Source organism: Dermochelys coriacea, chromosome 1 (genome assembly GCF_009764565.3).
Source record: "Dermochelys coriacea isolate rDerCor1 chromosome 1, rDerCor1.pri.v4, whole genome shotgun sequence".
Lineage (NCBI taxonomy): Eukaryota > Metazoa > Chordata > Testudines > Dermochelyidae > Dermochelys > Dermochelys coriacea.
Genome location: NC_050068.2, coordinates 266,174,793 through 266,194,165, shown reverse-complemented (window position 1 = coordinate 266,194,165; position 19,373 = coordinate 266,174,793). Strand labels below are relative to the sequence as shown.

Below are 19,373 nucleotides of genomic sequence, written 5' to 3'. Positions count from 1 at the left end.
TCCTGGTCCCATTGAAAGAAATGACAAAATTCCTGTTGACTTTAGTGAGGCCAGAATTTTTCTCAGGATTCCATCTGGTAGGCAAATCCTGACATGGAATTAAAATGGGGATATTTTGAGTGTATTGATTTCCCTGATGTGGTAAAAGTCCCTTCCTGAGCTCAGGAAGTTGCACACCCTGGTGGTGATAGTGGTACTGTAGCTGATAATGCTTAGTGACATTAACAAATTTGGATGATGAGTCTTCTGTGTCTACTCATGATTTTCATCCTGACCACAAGATTATGCCAAATGGTTGTTAGTTCAGTCTTGAATGTAATGTTTGTGTTGGAATTAGAGGCTGGGTAACTGGAAATTTTGCTCAGGTAGGGACTGACCATTGCTTTTGCATGTTCTGATTGGGAAACACCTTTTGTGGAGAGGCAAGGGAGCTGTTTTGATGGTCTACCCTTGCACTTTAACAGAACTGAGGGAAAATATTGGCCCTTGGATGTACCATTCTATTATTGTATGAGCCTTTGATCTCAACCATCGATAGAGTGGTGCTTAGGCAATCTCTTTGCTGGCTTCATCCTCAAAGATCACCTTGTTTTACAGATGACGTGACACAGAGGGAAGATAACTAGAGCAAAAATCATGGAATAATTTCTTTGCCTTTACTAAAGAATTTGCATAGTCCTGATTAGAGCATTTGTTGTGGCTGGTGGGTGCCTGGTCCAGCTGAGCTGTCTCCACTGGGTGGCTGGTTTGTGTTCCTACTGCTGGGAGGAAATTGTGGTGCTTCATTTGAATCGTATGTTGTTAATGTGGAATGAACTGTCTGCATCCATTAAGAAACAAAAGCTAGTGCAGAATGCAGTGGGCCATTTGTCAGAAGGATTGTCTCACTGAGAAGTAGGACACCAGTGCTCAGGCACAGCATCAGTTGTGTATTAGTTTTTGAGCAAGATTAAGGTGGTTTAGACCTACAGCGCCTTTAAATGGTTTCAGGATGGCCTGTTCAACAGAGTACCGCTCTCTCTCTCTCCCCATGTTAGGCTGCCATAGTTGTGATCAGCAGAAGTACTCCAGCTAGAACTCTCTTGGTTTTGAAGGGATAAGAGGCTGCTGACTAGGTGTTCTCTGTAAGGGTCCCTGGGTCTTGGAACTTACTTCTTTCTGCCCTTGTTGGGTGTGCTGCAGAGCTTATCTATTTTCTTGATCTTTTGGGAGTGACAATTGAGATGTGAGGAGGGTAGGTGTCTGAGGAAGATGGAGTATTTTAGATTTGTCGGTTAATTTTAGCTAAGGGGTGAGGCTAGGCTACTGGTTGAGGATATCGACAAGGAATACATATTTAAAATTTGTCAAACGTGAGGGTTTTTTACCTGTTACACCAACTGAAATAAATCAGTGATGAACAAATCACTTAAGTCAGTCCTTATTTCTTTACTCCCCATCCCAGTTGTTTACAAATCTCAATCAGGGACTGCAATACCTTTTCCTGGCCTGTAGGTCATCCACTCTTCTTTCTGGGGCAGAGCTTAGTCCCTAGCCTTGTAGGCCACCTGCAGATTTCCCAAGGTTGCTATTATTTGAAATATCAGCTGTCACACTTCAGAAACTCTTTTTGTTCTTGTCAATAAATGTTGTCTCCTGCTACCGCAATGACAGATTACCTTACTGACTCTACAAGGGAAACTGCCTCTGATGTCAGTAGTGGAGTCTTCTCTCTGGAACAAAGAAATAAACTGGAGCATATATGGAGGTAGTTTAAAAGTATAATCTTTTTCCTGTTGAATAAAAAGACCAAGTTAATTCACTTTGATTCTCATATTTCCAAAGAGTGAGGTAACAGAGTATGGCACTCTTTAAAATCAGGCTGGATAACTTGGTCAACAGGACTCATGTTTGTCGCTATGCAAACTAAAATAATGATGGGATAATTGCATCTCATGCTTCATGGGGAAAAAAAGACTACTGCACAGGTCAGGAAGGAATTTCTCCACCATTTTCAGAACCAGTGCACAACTGTCTTGATGCATGGCAAAGTATGAGGGGAAGGAAATCATCACAATCAGAAGCATGACTAATTAGCACTGATGGAAGCAGGGGATTGGATTTAATGGTCTGATGCAGTATAACAACCTATGTATTCCTAAATCCTATAAGTGATATTTTGCTGATCATTGTAATCCCATGGGATATGTGTTGTGCTTACTCAAGGAGTCACTTGTACTTATCACAAGTGCTGTAACTCTTTGTTGCTCTCCTTTGAAAATGTTGCATGTCCAATAGCCAGGTCTCAAGTCTTAACCTGAGCTAAAATAGTCTGCAGACCAAAGCCTATATGCAAAGTGCATCATCAAAAATCCAAAATAATGTTGCCTTCCTCTTGGAACACAGCTGTGTTACTGTACATGGGAGGGTCAGTTTTTCCAATTGTCTAATTTGCACATGCAAAAGGATATTTTGGCTTGCAAAATGGATACATTATGTCTGTTACATGTGCAACTAGATTTGAAAAATTGACTGCTTGCCTGTGCCAGTCTATAAAGTGTTGCAGAATTATGAAATGCACTAGAATTCACACCATGGCAGCCATAAAACATCAAGGTGTGACTCATGCAAACCTCTTCAAAATGCACAGCAGTATTGCAGCACTTCAGGGGCTGGACTGCAACACCTTGACAAGTAAGCGATCTTGGGCTGTTATCTGAGTGATGTGCTGTCCTTGCTCTTTTCTTGCTGATGTATATCATAGGCTGTTTGCTGTCTTGAGACTTTATTTGGCTTGGTGGTTTGTTTGTTTTTTATTTGCTTGTTTTATTTTTGCTTATTTATTGTAGTGGCATGGAGATGTCCGTATGCCTCTCCCCTTTGTTTTAACATAGTGGAGTTTGTCTTGTGGTGTTGTGGTGAGGGGAACCAACTATACAGGATGGTGAAGGAATTCAGCAGTGATGTCAGTGGGTAGTTGACATAAGAGGATTTTGTTGATGCTCCGTGTTGTCTTAACTCAGTGGAGGAACAACCAATACATTCTGGGTTATCTAACAATACCTGGTCTGGTCTGTAGGAAAATTGACTTGGGTGGGGACGGGGGGGGGGGGAATTAGCTAGCTTTAGTTATTGTGGCAGCTGCCTCTTCGCAAAGCCCCTTGCTGGATTTTCTGCTGAACTGTCACAAACTCCATCAATCTCTTCGATTTCTTCAGAAGGAACAGAGGACTTGCAAAGTAACCAGTTGGAAATGCAAATTTCGATAAAGCCAGATGTCCAGAAGAGAGATGTGGACTTTTCAGAAATTCTTAATGCAATACAAGAAAGTAAGTTACTACTTGGTTTTAAAAATCAGTTAAATTGTACAAGAGCTGACTGAAATGAATCAAAATAAAGTAATACTTGAAGGAATGGTTAAACTGGAGAACTGAATGATGTGAATAAATTGGAAACTTATGAGAGAGTTGAGTGGATAATTTAATTTCAACAATAGTGAAAACTATTGTGGCCAAGAATCAAGACTCGGGGCCCAGTGTCCCTGCTGTTTTAACTCCCTTATCACCCTTATTCAAGGTTTTATTTTAAACTAGCTGTCTTCTCTGATTTTCTGTAGAGAAAAACAGCTCCTTAAATCTTCAAATGCTACAAGATGTACAAGTATGTATTAAAAAACCCGTGTTCCTCTTTAGTTTGGTCAGAAATGCAAGGTATCATGCATCTGATCTTCCATTCAAGTGACTGCATCATGAATTCTTGGGGAGACCTGAGTGCAGCATAATTGCAGCAAGAGCGTTGTTTGATTAAAATCAATATCTTCTTGCTTACCCTTTCTATGTTATAGATTTGTACTGAACTCTATGTGCTTTCTAAACTGTGGGAGCATTTTCCATGAGGATCCTTGAATGTAGAACTTGCTTCCTATCCTCTTTGTCCATTGCAGCCCCAATATGTTGATTATCAAGACACACTGTAAACAGAATTTCTTTTTGTATGTGTGTTTAGGGAGGGGTGGGTAGAAGAATGCAGTGACTCAATGAAGGTGGTGGTTAATTTGCAGGCTGACTTCTGTGGGAAGGGTTAGAATGTGGGGGTATGTCTGTCTTTTGATTGATTGTGTGTACAGTATCTTAATTTTTTGTACCAGTGCCTGGATTGAAGGCTCTCTTCAGTTATTAATATGAATAACAAACACTGCAGCTTTGTGCTACTTAGTGTTGCAAAAATTTCTGGGAAATGCTTAACCACTTTCCTCCACTGCTCCTGCTTTGTCAAATAAGTATTTTAAAAGTCACAACAGCTTTCTACTAATATTAGATTTTGCAAAACTTTTTTTTCTTAAAACAAATTGGATTTTGGGACTAGACATATTGATAGTCCCTTTCAAAGCTTCATTTATTTTGAGGCTGCCTTTCCCCGTGTTCCCTAGGTAATGTGTCACACAATAAGACACTTTTATTAGGTTATGTGCTTATACTGGGCAATCCGAAGTGTCACTGAATAATGTGTGCAGGTTATCCAGAAAACCTATTAAAACATAATTAAAACTGGTGTAAAAGATCCCCACTTCCTAAAGAAAAGAGATGTTGGTTTGGTAAGGGACTTTAGTAACAAAATATTTGTAAATAATGACTGCATCTAACCTGCATTCAGTAGTTAGTCATCACTAGCATATGCCTAGTTCATCAGTTCCAATAGTTTAAAGAAGAATGGACATGAGCATAAGATCTAAGTGTGAACTTTGTTATAAATAGGAATTTAAGTGCTCATGCAGAAAGGGATCAGATTGACAGCCCTGGAGACTGAGGTCCTTTATTTATCCATAGAGCAGATGCAGCCACCATTGGCAAAGCATGCTCCATGCACCTCATCACTGTGTCTTAATTCTCCTTTGAAGAGACCATATTTCATTTCAGAGTGAGAGTAGTTCATTCTCTAGGCCTACTATTCTTGGTGTGACCACCTCCTTGCAGTGCAGTCCAATTTGCAAAGGTGGGCTACACATCTGAGGATTTTCTTGCTAACTGCAGTCAGGTGTGAATAGCAAATAATTAGGATATAGTCAGGGCCAAATTTACACCTTACGCACACCTAAGCACAGCATCTTCAGGGTCCATTTCCCTCCCCACCGCCGCCTACAGCTGGCCTATGTGTTTTCCGTGAAAATGAAATGAAAAGAAATATTTTAAAAAATTCTTCAATGCAATAACAAAAAACACATGTAATTAAAACAATCACATAGGTAGCAGGTAGGTGCTACTTTACTTCACATGCACATAGAATCATAGGATTTCATCTAGTCCAATCCCCTGCACTCATGGCAGGACTAAGTATTATTTTTTTTCCTTTATTTCTGCTCAGTGAACATTCTAATGATATCTTCACAATCCATACTTTTAAAAGTTCTCCTACAATAGTTAGAAGAGTCCAGAATTTTGACCCTCGGGAGCACCGGCTTCAGCCCTGTGGGGGGCGCTGGGGCTCAAGGCTTTAGCTATGAGGGGAGCGCTGGTTTCAGTCCCAGCACTTCCCCTGTAGCTAAAGCCCAGAGCCCAGTGAGCCCCACCCCTGCTGAAACCTGGAGGGGAATCATGGGGAGCCCCAAGCCCTGGTGCTTACCCCTCCCTCCCCCAGGCAAAAGCCGGGAACGGAGCCTCAGGGGGTTGGACTAGATGATCTCCTGAGGTCCCTTCCAACCCTGATATTCTATGATTCTATGATTCTTGGGGCTGAAGCCCTGAGCCCTGGTGCTCCTGAGGGTCAGAAGCCCTGACCCCACCCCTGCCCAGAGTCCTGACTCACCCCCATCCCCCAGTGGCTGAAGTCCAAATGACTTATTCAAAGTTACAGACATTTCAGAAGAAAGAACGAGGAGTACTTGTCGCACCTTAGAGACTAACAAATTTATTTGGAGCATAAGCTTTTGTGGGCTAAAGCCTACTTCATCAGATGCATGCAGTAGAAAATACAGTAGGAAGATATGTCAGAAGTGCTTCCCCAGACACTGTACAAAAACATACAACAACTTGGTGGGAATGTGATAAGAGAAATTTGGCAAAGTCAATAAATGTGGCTTATAAGGAAGGAAACAAACAATATTAAAAACTGGAGTAATGGGGCTTTACAAAATAGAATACTCTTTACTGTGCAAGAAAATAGTTTCAATGGTTTAAAATTTCTTAGGCCTACTTAGCTACAGTGGGTGGAAATCAGGCTTGGTTTAAATCAATTAATTTATCATTAATTTCAGCGTGGTCATAATTTCATCCCCTGTACCCCCCTCGGCTTTGTGTCTGTTTATAAAGGTTTCTTAAGGCTTTGCTAACGTTTATAAAAGTTACATCGTCCAATTAGAGAACGGAAACCATAACGTCTGAGAAACCTGTCCCATTGCGCAGACCAAATACCAGAATCTGACTAGTGAATACTCCTAAGCACTTATGAATAGTTCACAGAAACATATGGGCCCAACGATATCTGTAAACAAAATATAGGAAATAATGGACAAATTCATAACCTCATGACTGGATTGTGGGTGATTCATAAATGTAAACAAGGGCCAAAAAAATCAGAAGAAGAAATTATTTGCAACTAATAATTTTGCCAGTCCTGATACAGACACACCACGATAGTCAGGAAAAGTGCTTCTGATATATTTGTGTTAAAGTGAGCATCAGCATAGATAATACAACAATTGCAGCTCTTTTGGCTTGAAAAGCTATTTGGGGAACCCTGTTTAAAGGCCCTGCAGGCTGTTTGTGGCTTATGTATCAAAGGACTAAGATCCTTGGGTTATGCTTTTAAAAATTAGCTCAAAAATCTATTTGTATCAAGTAGAACAGGTTTCAAAATAAGTATTTTCAGGAAAAAAAAATGTGTAAGGAAATTTTTGGGGGGGAGGATTTTGAAAGTGTTTGACTTTTTTTTTCTAAAAAAATCCAAAACAGATCAATTTTCTTTTTTTGATTAAAAATGGAAATTTTCAAAAGGAATGAAAATTATCTACAAAAACAATATCTACAAGGCCACTTTTGTTAGTGTCCAGATTGATAATACAGGTTAAAAGAGAATGAAAATCATGAAACACCATTCATTAGCATGATTCTCCTTAGTCCTGCGGGTTTCAGAGTAGCAGCCGTGTTAGTCTGTATTCGCAAAAAGAAAAGGAGTACTTGTGGCACCTTAGAGTGCCACAAGTACTCCTTTTCTTAGTCCTGCAATATCTCATACAGGAAGATATCTGATTCTTAATTATTTCTGACTCTGTTAATATTTACCATTTGGTGTTTGTTGATGGGATCGCCAAGCATCACACCAGTGGGTACAGCTGTTCTTACAATAGATAAGATACAATAAATAAGAACGGCCATATTGGGTCAGACCAATCCTCCATCTAGCCCAGTATCCTGTCTTCCGACAATGGCCAATGCCAGGTGTATCAGAGGGAATGAGCAGAACAGGTAATCATCAAGTGATCCATCCCCTGTTGCCCATTCCCAGCTTCTGGCAAAACAGAGGCTAGAGACACCATTCCTGCCCATCCTGGCTAATAACAATTGATGGACCTATCCTCCATGAACTTATCTAGTTTTTTTTTTTAACACTGCTATAGTCTTTTGTCCTCCACAACATCCTCTGACAAAGAGTTCCACAGGTTGATTGTGCGTTGTGTGAAGAAATACTTCCTTTTGTTTGTTTTAAACTGACTGCCTATTAATTTAACGTCATGATTTTATAGATGTCTATTATATATCCCCTTAGTCATCTCTTTTCCAAGCTCAGAAGTCCCAGTTTTATTAATCTCTCCTTATATGGAAGCTGTTCCATACCCCTAATAATTTTTGTTGTTCTTTTCTGTACCTTTTCCAATTCCAGTATAAGATCACACAGGAGAATTCCTGACCATCCTCCTCCTCTGCCTGTGGATTCCTCTAGCCAGCACCTCAGAATCAGTGCCACAGCCTATCTGACATAACTGGATCTGCTTCTCTCGTATAGTAATGGACAGAAGCAGTGCATTACTTTAGGCCTCATCCATGCTTGGCTAACAGAAGCCTAGAAATGGTGCTGGTGCCAGTGAGTTCTGGGATCCAGCATAAAGGATGATGGTTGTTTGACCCACTGCTCTCTCAATTCCCTCAGACAATCTCTTTCTTCCCCTTTTTCTAGCTACTTCTGCTCAGGTCACTGGATCAGTCTTTTCCAGGCTTAATGTTCAGTCCATATCCACTCTATCCTCCTGTATGTGTCCATCTACCATTTTCTAGGCCACCCTCTTGTTCTACACCTATGAATTCTAATCTCAAATGCCTCCTAAACAGGATTCCCATCATCCGTCCTTTGTACATGCCCATATAATCTCAGACCCCTCTCTTGCACCTTCTCGCTGAAACTGCAGACCTTGGTCTTGCTCCTGATGGCATCATTCCACATGAGGTCCAGCAATGTCAGTCCTCTGACTGCCCTCAGACATCTTATTTCTATGGTTTCAAGATTTCTCAAGTGCCTCTCTTTGGTCACCCAGGACTCTGATCCATACAGAAGAGCTGGTCTTGTAGTTTTTTTTTCTAGGTTTCCCTCAAGTAGTCTGGGCCTATGTTTATCATAAATCAGTCCACTTATCTTGCACTAGACTTCCCCTGAATTCAGCAGCTTTGTTTGTAGTTCTTTGTTAACTTCTCCTTTTGCCACTAACCAACTCCCACAAATCTCTGGTTCTGCACAAGTCACCCATATGACTTCAGTGTTTTCTTTATTCATTTTGGGGCCAGCAGTAGTATGAATAGTAATGAACTAAGTTCTGATCCTTGGTGGAGACCAACCTTCACCTCAAAACACTCTGTTCCACCAAAGGACAGCTCCACTTTTGTCATGGAAACATCATACAAATCCTTAACCATCAGGACAAGGTCCTCCAGTACCCCATAGAATTGTAATAGCGGTATCTGATCTCACCGAAGTACTTTGCCAGATTCTTTCTCCAAATCAAGGAAAGCCCAGCCATGCTTGACATTTCCCTCCACCTTCTTTTCAACCAGCTGTCTGGGGATAAACATACCATCAATAACCCCTTTTCCATTTCTAAAACCAAACTGCTCCTTTCCTAAAATGGCGTTCACTATTTGACAAATGTGACGGTCTATGATTCTCTCTAACGATTTCTTACAGTGGGACAGCAGCTTAATTCCTGGGGGCTTCAAACATTCATAGCCTCATAGACTTTAAGGACAGAAGGGACCATTGCGATAGTGTAGCCTGACCTCCAGCACATCACAGGCCAAAGAACCTCACCCATCCCCTCTTGTAATAGACCCATAACCTCTGGCTGTATTACTGAAGACCTCAGATCATGCTTTTAAAGAACTCAAATGTGAAATTGTGGAACTATTAACTATGATTTGTAACCTGTCCTTTAAATCAGCTACTGTACCCAATGACTGGAAGATAGCTAATTAACGCCAATATTTAAGAAGGGCTCTAGAGGTGATCCTGGCAATTGCAGAGTGGTAAGTCTAATATCAGTACCGGGCAAATTAGTTGAAACAATAGTAAAGAATAAAATTGTCAGACACATAGAAGAACATAAATTGTTGTGCAAAAGTCAACATGGTTTCTGTAAAGGGAGATCATGTCTTACTCATCTATTAGAGTTCTTTGAGGGGGTCAACAAACATGTGAACAAGGGGGATCCAGTGGACATAGTGTACTTAGATTTCCAGAAAGCCTTTGACAAGGTCCCTCATGAAAGGCTCTTACGTAAATTAAGTTGTCATGGGATAAGAGGGAAGATTCTTTCATGGATTGAGAACTGGTTAAAAGACAGGGAACAAAGGGTAGGAATAAATGGTAAATTTTCAGAATGGAGAGGGATAACTAGTGGTGTTCCCCAAGGGTCAGTCCTAGGACCAGTCCTATTCAACTTAATCATAAATGATCTGGAGAAAGGGGTAAACAGTGAGGTAGCAAAGTTAGCAGATGATACTAAACTGCTCAAGATAATTAAGGCCAAAGCAGACTGTGAAGAACTTCAAAAAGATCTCACAAAACTAAGTAATTGGGCAACAAAATGGCAAATGAAATTTAATGTGGATAAATGTAAAGTAATGCACATTGGAAAAATAACCCCAACTATACATACAATATGATGGGAGCTAATTTAGCTACAACTAATCAGGAGAAAGATCTTGGAGTCATCGTGGATCATTCTCTGAAGACGTCCACGCAGTGTGCAGCGGCAGTCAAAAAAGCAAATGGGATGTTAGGAATCATTAAAAAAGGGATAGAGAATAAGACAGAAAGAAAAGGAGTACTTGTGGCACCTTAGAGACTAACAAATTTATTAGAGCATAAGCATCCGATGAAGTGAGCTGTAGCTCACGAAAGCTTATGCTCTAATAAATTTGTTAGTCTCTAAGGTGCCACAAGTACTCCTTTTCTTTTTGCGAATACAGACTAACACGGCTGCTACTCTGAAACCTGTCATTAGAATAAGACAGAGAATGTCTTATTGCCCTTATATAAATCCATGGTACTCCCACATCTTAAATACTGAGTACAGATGTGGTCCCCTCATCTCAAAAAAGATATAGTGGCCTTAGAAAAGGTTCAGAAAAGGGCAACTAAAATGATTAGGAGTTTGGAACAGGTCTCATATGAGAGAGATTAAAGAGGCTAGGACTTTTCAGCTTGGAAAAGAGGAGACTAAGGGGGGATATGATAGAGATGTATAAAATCATGAGTGGTATGGAGAAAGTTAATAAGGAAAAGTTATTTACTTGTCCCCATACTATAAGAACTAGGAGCCACCAAATGAAATTAATGGGTAGCAGGTTTAAAATAAATAAAAAGAAGTTGTTCTTCTCTCAGCGCACAGTCAACCTGTAGAACTCCATATCTGAGGAGGTTGTGAAGGCTAGGACTATAACAGAGTTTAAAAGAGAATTGGATAAATTCATGGGGCTTAAGTCCATTAATGGTGGTTAGCCAGGATGGGTAAGGAATCGTGTCACTAGCCTCTGTTTGTCAGAGAGTGGAGATGGATGGCAGGAGAGAGATCACTAAATCATTACCTGTTAGGTTCACTCCCTCTGGGGCACCTGGCATTGGCTACTGTCATTAGACAGGATACTGGGCTGGATGGACCTTTGGTCTGACCCAGTATGGCCAATCTTTTGTTCTTATGAGATATATATATATATACATACATAAAGAGAACATGAAAAAATGGGGGTTGCCATACCAACTCTTAACGAGACCAACCAATTCAGGTGAGCTATTATCAGCAGGAGGGAAAAAAAAGTGATAATCAGGATGGCCCATTTCAAACATTTGACAAGAAAGTGTGAGTAACAATAGGGGAAAAATTAGCATAGGGAAATAGAACTTAATTGATTGGTCTCGTTAAGAGTTGGTATAGCAACCCCCATTTTTTTCATGTTCTCTGTATGTATATACATCTTCCTACTGTATTTTCCACTGCATACATCTGATGAAGTGGGCTTTAGTCCACGAAAGCTTATGCTCAAATAAATTTGTTAATCTCTAAGGTGCCACAAGTACTCCTCGTTTTTTCTGCTGGTACAGACTAACACGGCTATCGCTCTGAAACCAGACATTTCAGAGTTATGGGCGACCTCCATTCCTGAGGTGTCCATAACTCTGAGGTTCTTCTGTATCATTGGAATTTTTATAATTTTTAAAATAAGCACACTAACCACTTCTAACTGCGTATGTATTAACTTTTTAACTTTTAACCCACTTTTAGGCACCCATACAATGCCGGTGCCCCTAGGCCTGTGCCTAATTGAAAATCCAGCCCTGGATATAGCACAGTTTAACATTCTTGCTAGGTTGGTTGGCCTGATTGGTCTTTGTTTGCTACTTTTATTTTAAGTAGGCTATGCAACAGAAGTAGCATTAGAATGGCTGTCACTGCTTTTAGCAACCACATTTTTGTTTGTTAACCTAAGTTTCCTGGGCATTTTCTTTCATTCTGTCTAACTTTTGTTAGCTGGGACATCACTATTTGCTAGATTGCCAAGTATGATTGTTGAACAGCATTTTTCAATTTTTATTTCATTTTTTAGTAGAAAGACTTTAGTGTAAAGCTGCTCTATCTTTATTTTCCATCCTGCCGATCTTGTGCTGCTAGTCTCCTTTAGAGTGCAAAGTAAGAAAAAGTGTACAAAAGATATTAAAGACTTGCAAGCCATTTCTAATGTTTCCTACCAGAATTCTGCACTTATGAACTCCAGCTCAAAATATATTCTCAATATTTTTAATAGGAAAGATTTCAGCTTATTCTGCCTTAAGACTAATTATTTTCCATTTGCTTTTGTCCATGGTATACTCAGAATCTATCTGAAATTGCCCTTTGCCAATCAGACACAATCCAGAAATAACTATCTATAATGAACCTGGAAATGCTAAAACCACACCTTGCAAAATTGGTCAGTTACGTTGTCTGGAGTGGCTCACGACCCATAAGTGCCAACCTCAGGGCAGACTCTTAAGAAGAAGGGCACAAACCCCATATTAGTTGTGTGTTCTATAATTAGATTTCACCAACCCAGTATCAAGTGTGAACTCAAGCACTATAATAGCCTTAATATGGAGTCACAGACAGTCCCCTTGGGCACTCCGGTCTATTTTGCCACCCAGGCAAGCCTATCTTTGTGATAGATGGTCCCTTAAAACAAAAATGACAATAGTATTCAGGTTACTCCCAGTCCCAAAGGACCAGTCGCTTACCCCAGGTCAATTGTACTTTAGATCTCTCACCAAAGACAATGCTTGTAGCCAATATCTATAAAAAAAACAATCCTAAAGATTTAATAACTAGGAAAAAGAAGCGAGAGATTATTTACAAGGTTAAAGCAGGTAAACATACATACACACAAATGAGTTAGTATTTGGTTCAAAAAAGTAATAGAAACTGCTGTAATGCACAAGCTCTATATGTTTTTTAGGCTAACCCAAGCTAAACAGCTTGGGGATCCCTTGCTTATGCTTAGAAATATTGCCCTCTTCAAATTCCAAGCAACACAGTGGTAAGAATTTCTTCTTGACAGGGATTTTGATTACATTCCCCTAGAGTTCAAGCCATGATGGGACGAGAGATTGTGCACATACCCTCTTCATGGGTGTGGCTGAAGCAATCAACAAAGTTTTTTTTTGTCCACTGATGTTCCCCCACAATGGCTTGTCTAGTGTCTATAGGCCTTCTTTTGTTTGACAAGAGATGACACCTTTTGGTGATAAACTGGTATTTCACACTTGGTAATACTTCTCTGACAGTGCAGGTTTCTAAGTTTCATAACAAACACATCTATAGGTACAAAGCCCTGGGGCCCGTTTTGTTCAATATCTTCATAAATGATCTGGAGGATGGTGTGGATTGCACTCTCAGCAAATTTGCGGATGATACTAAACTGGGAGGAGTGGTAGATACGCTGGAGGGGAGGGATAGGATACAGAAGGACCTAGACAAATTGGAAGATTGGGCCAAAAGAAATCTAATGAGGTTCAATAAGGATAAGTGCAGGGTCCTGCACTTAGGATGGAAGAATCCAATGCACCGTTACAGACTAGGGACCGAATGGCTCGGCAGCAGTTCTGCGGAAAAGGACCTAGGGGTGACAGTGGACGAGAAGCTGGATATGAGTCAGCAGTGTGCCCTTGTTGCCAAGAAGGCCAATGGCATTTTGGGATGTATAAGTAGGGGCATAGCGAGCAGATCGAGGGACGTGATCGTTCCCCTCTATTCGACACTGGTGAGGCCTCATCTGGAGTACTGTGTCCAGTTTTGGGCCCCACACTACAAGAAGGATGTGGATAAATTGGAAAGAGTACAGCGAAGGGCAACAAAAATGATTAGGGGTCTAGAGCACATGACTTATGAGGAGAGGCTGAGGGAGCTGGGATTGTTTAGTCTGCAGAAGAGAAGAATGAGGGGGGATTTGATAGCTGCTTTCAACTACCTGAAAGGGGGTTTCAAAGAGGATGGCTCTAGACTGTTCTCAATGGTAGCAGATGACAGAACGAGGAGTAATGGTCTCAAGTTGCAATGGGGGAGGTTTAGATTGGATATTAGGAAAAACTTTTTCACTAAGAGGGTGGTGAAACACTGGAATGCGTTACCTAGGGAGGTGGTAGAATCTCCTTCCTTAGAGGTTTTTAAGGTCAGGCTTGACAAAGCCCTGGCTAGGATGATTTAACTGGGACTTGGTCCTGCTTTGAGCAGGGGGTTGGACTAGATGACCTTCTGGGGTCCCTTCCAACCCTGATATTCTATGATTCTATGATTCTATGAAAGCAAAACATGTAAATATTACCTTATTACATGGTATACAGGTATTGTAAGTGAGATTAATGTATTCAGCAGCTCACAAGCATTTCATAAAGTCCAAACACTAAACAAATCTCTCTAAATCTAATAACTATTTTAACAATACTAACATATAGGTGAGCCAGTTGGTTTCCAGACATGCATTTGTGGTGTAGGGATCTTGTCATGAGCTGGCACCTGATCTGCCAGCATCACAGGGGCCATACAGTATCTGAACTACACAAAACATTTAAACCAGCCAGAACCATCTGCAATTCACAAGAAACATGCCAAATTACCCAGAACCACCTTTATTCTGTCAAAATTAATCTGCCTAGAATCTCAAGATCTTCTTAAAGCTGGAATGTTAAACACAGGTGTTCTAACATATTTACTATAATATATTATTCTTTTAATCTTCTTTCAAAAATATTTCTCCATTCCCCATACTGTACTATTGAAGATGTGCAATGGAGAACTTTTAAAAAAAAGATTAAAAGTAGCAAAGACTTCAACTGTAGTTTCCTAGTTATTAAATTGAAAGGGGGAACTTGCTGTCCACAGGAAAGCAATCAGTTTATAAAAATATCTTGAACAATTGTATACCTCTGATTTGAGACCTGATTTGACCCTGATGATTTGCTTCAAAATATTTACCTTTCTTTTATCACTGCTGCAAAGGGAAAAGTCTAAAAAAACCTGTTGCTGTTCAGAGTATTTCATATATGATGAAAGTATGGAGGTTGGGGAAGCACCTTGTGGTATGGATTTCCAAGGATTTTTTAAATCATTTTGATTTACTAATTTTTCCTCTAAGCTGGAAGTATTTTCTAATATCCAGGTAGATTTCTAAGAGAGACTTGTTTAATTTCTGATTTAATTGAAAATGAATCATGGAAAAACGGGTCCAGATTGTGGACGTTATAGACTGATCTCCTTACTGAAAGCAGATTGTAAAATTGTATCTAACACACTTGCTCAGAGCTTGAATCTTTCCATATCACAACAGGGTCCTTGGCCATGACTAGGGCTCCTAGGTGCTTTAGTAATTCAAATTAATAATTAATAATAGCCAATGATGAATAACACATGAAAATATGAGGAGTCAGCCAGAGTAAAACATCATCTGGTCACAATAACAAGAAATGGCTCCCATAAAGGAAAGGAGAAAGCAAACCACCAAAGAAAAACTTGAAAGTTTATGCAGAAATCAATGCACGGACGGACAGTGGTGTAAAGAGATGGAATGCACCAGTGATCGAAGATTTTCTTATGGCTTTAGAAAGACACCTCAAAAGAGACAGAGGGCTTCATTATCAGTGCACAAGAGCAGCCCTTAAGGCTTAATTACCTTTGAAACAGAATTGACCGACAAAACTGCTCCCCAAACTATAGACTGGTGTTCCAAAAAGGAAGAGATGGTGGAGCATGTGTTGAGCACCGGCAGCAGCATAGTTGGGAGAGAATTTATGAGGAGACACAATGAGGTTGCCAAGTGTCTGCTTTAAGCCTCTGTGGCAAGTATGGATTTAACATCACAATCAATGAGCTCCAGAAGACAGCACTCTTAGGCACTGCAAGAATGTTAAGGAAAGTCAAAGGAGAGAGAATGAATTTGAGCACCTAAAATGCAGGAATTCTGTGGAGGATTTAACAAAAGAGTTAAACTCCTGAAGAGTTGGTGCGTGGTCAAGATTTATGGGTGACTCATGGTAAATTATAGATAGTAGAATTCCCCTTTTTATACTTAAAGATGCTGTGTGTTGTGAAGGCTATTTTTTTAAAATCCCCATGATGTAATATTGCAGAATAATAATAATATATATTTTTGTCAAAAAAGAAAAGTGAAGAAAGTGAAATGGTTCACAAAAACATATGGATTTATTTGAAATTTCCTAGTGTTTGACAGGTTATTAGAAATATTTTGGTATAAGTTTAAAAAAAATTCCTGAAATTTCACACACAAAAAAAATCACGTTTCCACTTTAACTTGTGATTGGTGCACTCTAACTTGTTTGCTGACTGAGCTTTCTCACGTGTTGCCATGTGATGGTCTGGGATAGGATGGATGTGACACAGATGCCCATTGGTGGTTCACTACAGTAATCAAGTCTTATCAGACCTGACATCCTCACTACACCTAACACACTGTCATAATCTGTATCTAAAAGGTGTCATGTAAGGTATCATATACAAACTAGTAACATGCTGGTCCCAAAAATAATTGTGTAGTGTGTGTGTGCAAATAGTTAAAGATGTGCTAGAATTATGTTCTTAAAATGCGTTTGGCAAGCAATGCATAAGCCCAGTCTGCACTAGACAAAGGAATGTATATTTGGTTGTCTGTCCAGCTTGGTTATCAGGCAGAGAAAATGAAAGTACATTTACATGCAAGATGAACAAAGCTGTCAGGAGAGTAGGAGGGGAAACTTAATCTCCTTGGGGAGTGGAACCTAGACCCCCCAGCAAGCCTTCCTGTCTCTTGAAGCAGGGTCAATTTCTTTGGGAAGATATGAGACATTTTGGCATCCTTCATCTGAAAAAACAAAGGAACAGAGCACTTAGAGATCTGTGAAAGGGTCAGAGTCTGGTCAGCCATGCTGGAAACAGACTTGGTGAGAAACACATCTTTGAACCAGAGAGTCTAGTTTGTTAAATCAGGTTTTAGTCTTAGATGCATATTTTTACTTGTTTCCTTGTAATCCTTTCTATTTTAATTCCATATACTCAAGATCACCTAAACCTATGACTTTTAATTTAATAAACTAGTTTTACTTTTACTATAATCCAATTCAGTGCTTTGATTAAAATGCAATGTTTGTCAACCCCAGTTGAATTAAGGAGCTTCTGTTTACTGTTTTTTTAAAGGACCCGCAAACTTGCCCTCTGTGAGTGTTCCAGGAGAGAGCTGGACACTGCAGGGCAGACAATTTTGGGGAAATTTGGAACTGTAGAGGGGGGTCTTGGGTCAAGCTCCAAATAGTAATTGGGCAGTGTAAGCCATGGTGTGACCTGAATGCTTGTAGGCTGTCTGTTGGTGTCAGGGCTGTGAGCAGTATAGCATTTAAAGCGTCCAGAGTTTTAGGGCAGGCGGTAACACAACCCCTTAGTGGTTTGGGTTGAACCCCAAAGCGTCACATTGGGTGTACCCATGATTGGCTCAGTTGACTCGCATGTCACAGAAGCTTTACTTCTGCATCCGATGAAGTGAGCTGTAGCTCACGAAAGCTTATGCTCTAATAAATTTGTTAGTCTCTAAGGTGCCACGGGTACTCCTTTTCTTTTTGCGAATACAGACTAACACGGCTGCTACTCTGAAACCAGAAGCTTTACTGTTTCTCTGTGTAGGATGGGGCTTGAGGCTAGGATGGGATTCATTGTATGACCGACCATGTGCTTAGTCTGTCAACAAGCAGTTTTTTGAGGTACTGGTCCAGAAAAGAAGATGGAAACATTTGGAACATGTGTTAAGAATGAAACTAGGGTGTCTGCCATGCCAGGTATGCCATGGGGCAGCTAGAGGAACATGTGAAAGGGGCTGGCTGAAAGAATTCCTTGGTACTTAGAGATAAAAAACTTGTGCCCTCACAATACAGAGGACATGCAGAGAGAGGCCCAGGAAAAATAGGAATGGTGGGACCTTGTTTGTGCCCTAATGAATGTTTGACGGTGCAGGAAGGATGCAGATTCGGTTCAGTGGAATGGATGAACTAGTTACTACTAGCAGCAGAGCGATGGATACAAAAGAAGGCTTTAAAATACCACAAACATTATTAAAATTGAGGAGTAGGGAGAGGAAACAACCAGCTTTTTTGTTAAACATTCGTTTGAGAAATTCTATTTTTGATACTCAACAAGCCTTATGAAAAAAATGTTCTAAGAAATGTTAGAGCCACATATTCAGCATTGGAAACTGAAACTCAGTTTACCCATAGAATGGAAACACAATGCCCATAGCAATGTAAGGATCTCTACATTCTCTCAATCAGCATGTTTATAACCTAACCTGAAGAGGGACATAGACACCTTTAGAGATGACAAGGGACTTCAGTATCTATAATTATTCTGTCTTAAGCCCTTTTGCTTAGGTTGCCAACCAGGATACCAATTATTATGGCTTTTTGTGACAGAGAATATTCTACTGAAGACTGTTTTGAAAGACATTGCAAACTAATATCACGTAGGCCACTGAGCTGAATTTCAGAGTGACCCCAAAATAAGATTGTGTTTCATTACAAGTCCTCTGAGTCATCCAGTCTGTTTTAAACCAGTCTTTAAAAAAAAGTACCTAACTATCTAAACCACCCAACTGTGTACCAGTTTGGAAACCATGCAAGTTGCAACTCTGTACATTACTGGCACTTAAGAAGCATATTATTCAATGTCCCAATGACCTCATCAGTGTTACAGGGGCAATTTTCATGGAACGATGAACAGTTAGCTCATGAGTAAATTCTCTAGTGTGCTATGCTCCAACAATCTCTCCTTCAAAATCAGTCATGCATGTCTTCTTTCATCTCCCCTTGCTGAAAAATAGACTTACTTTGGATAACACATGGAAAGTCTCTCTAACTCAGTCTCATATTCCTTTGAGATAGTATAATGAGGCGTGGATAAAGTACAGGCTAGCATGGTCTGTCTTTAAGGGATCTCCTTCAACATTCCAGTACAGTGGAGCAACTGGTAATTCAAAATGATTGTCAGCCCCAAAAGTTCTTATTTTAAGTACTGTGATGGATCCTCCTCAAGTTAACATGTGCAAAGACAGATAGTGATCAACATCCAAATTATTACTGAAGGAGGAAGAATTTTTTTCAGGCAGCTTGCTTGAAATGAAAGAAATAGTATCATGAATATGAATAGCATGTATTATCTTGCCGCAGCACTCTTACTCTGCTTCAAAAACTCCACCACTATGATTACAGACAGGAGGAAAAATATCCTTTATGTTGCTGAATATATAGACTGGTGGTGAGGCAGTGGGCAGCTTTTTCTGTTGAGACAGCAGTGCCTCAGTAGGTTGCTTTGGAGCACTATGTTGGTGGAAGACACCCTCTTCTGGATGGAA

The 19,373-nt window shown here is 40.1% G+C and overlaps 1 protein-coding gene across 1 annotated transcript in view; it reads left to right on the top strand.

Annotated features, from left to right (window-relative positions):
* Positions 1-19,373, top strand: part of ANO4 (anoctamin 4) — a 307,889-nt gene that overhangs the window by 91,803 nt on the left and 196,713 nt on the right. Inside the window, 1 exon segment of the mRNA XM_043491471.1 lies at positions 3,198-3,308. Coding sequence (XP_043347406.1) covers positions 3,198-3,308 — 111 coding nt within the window.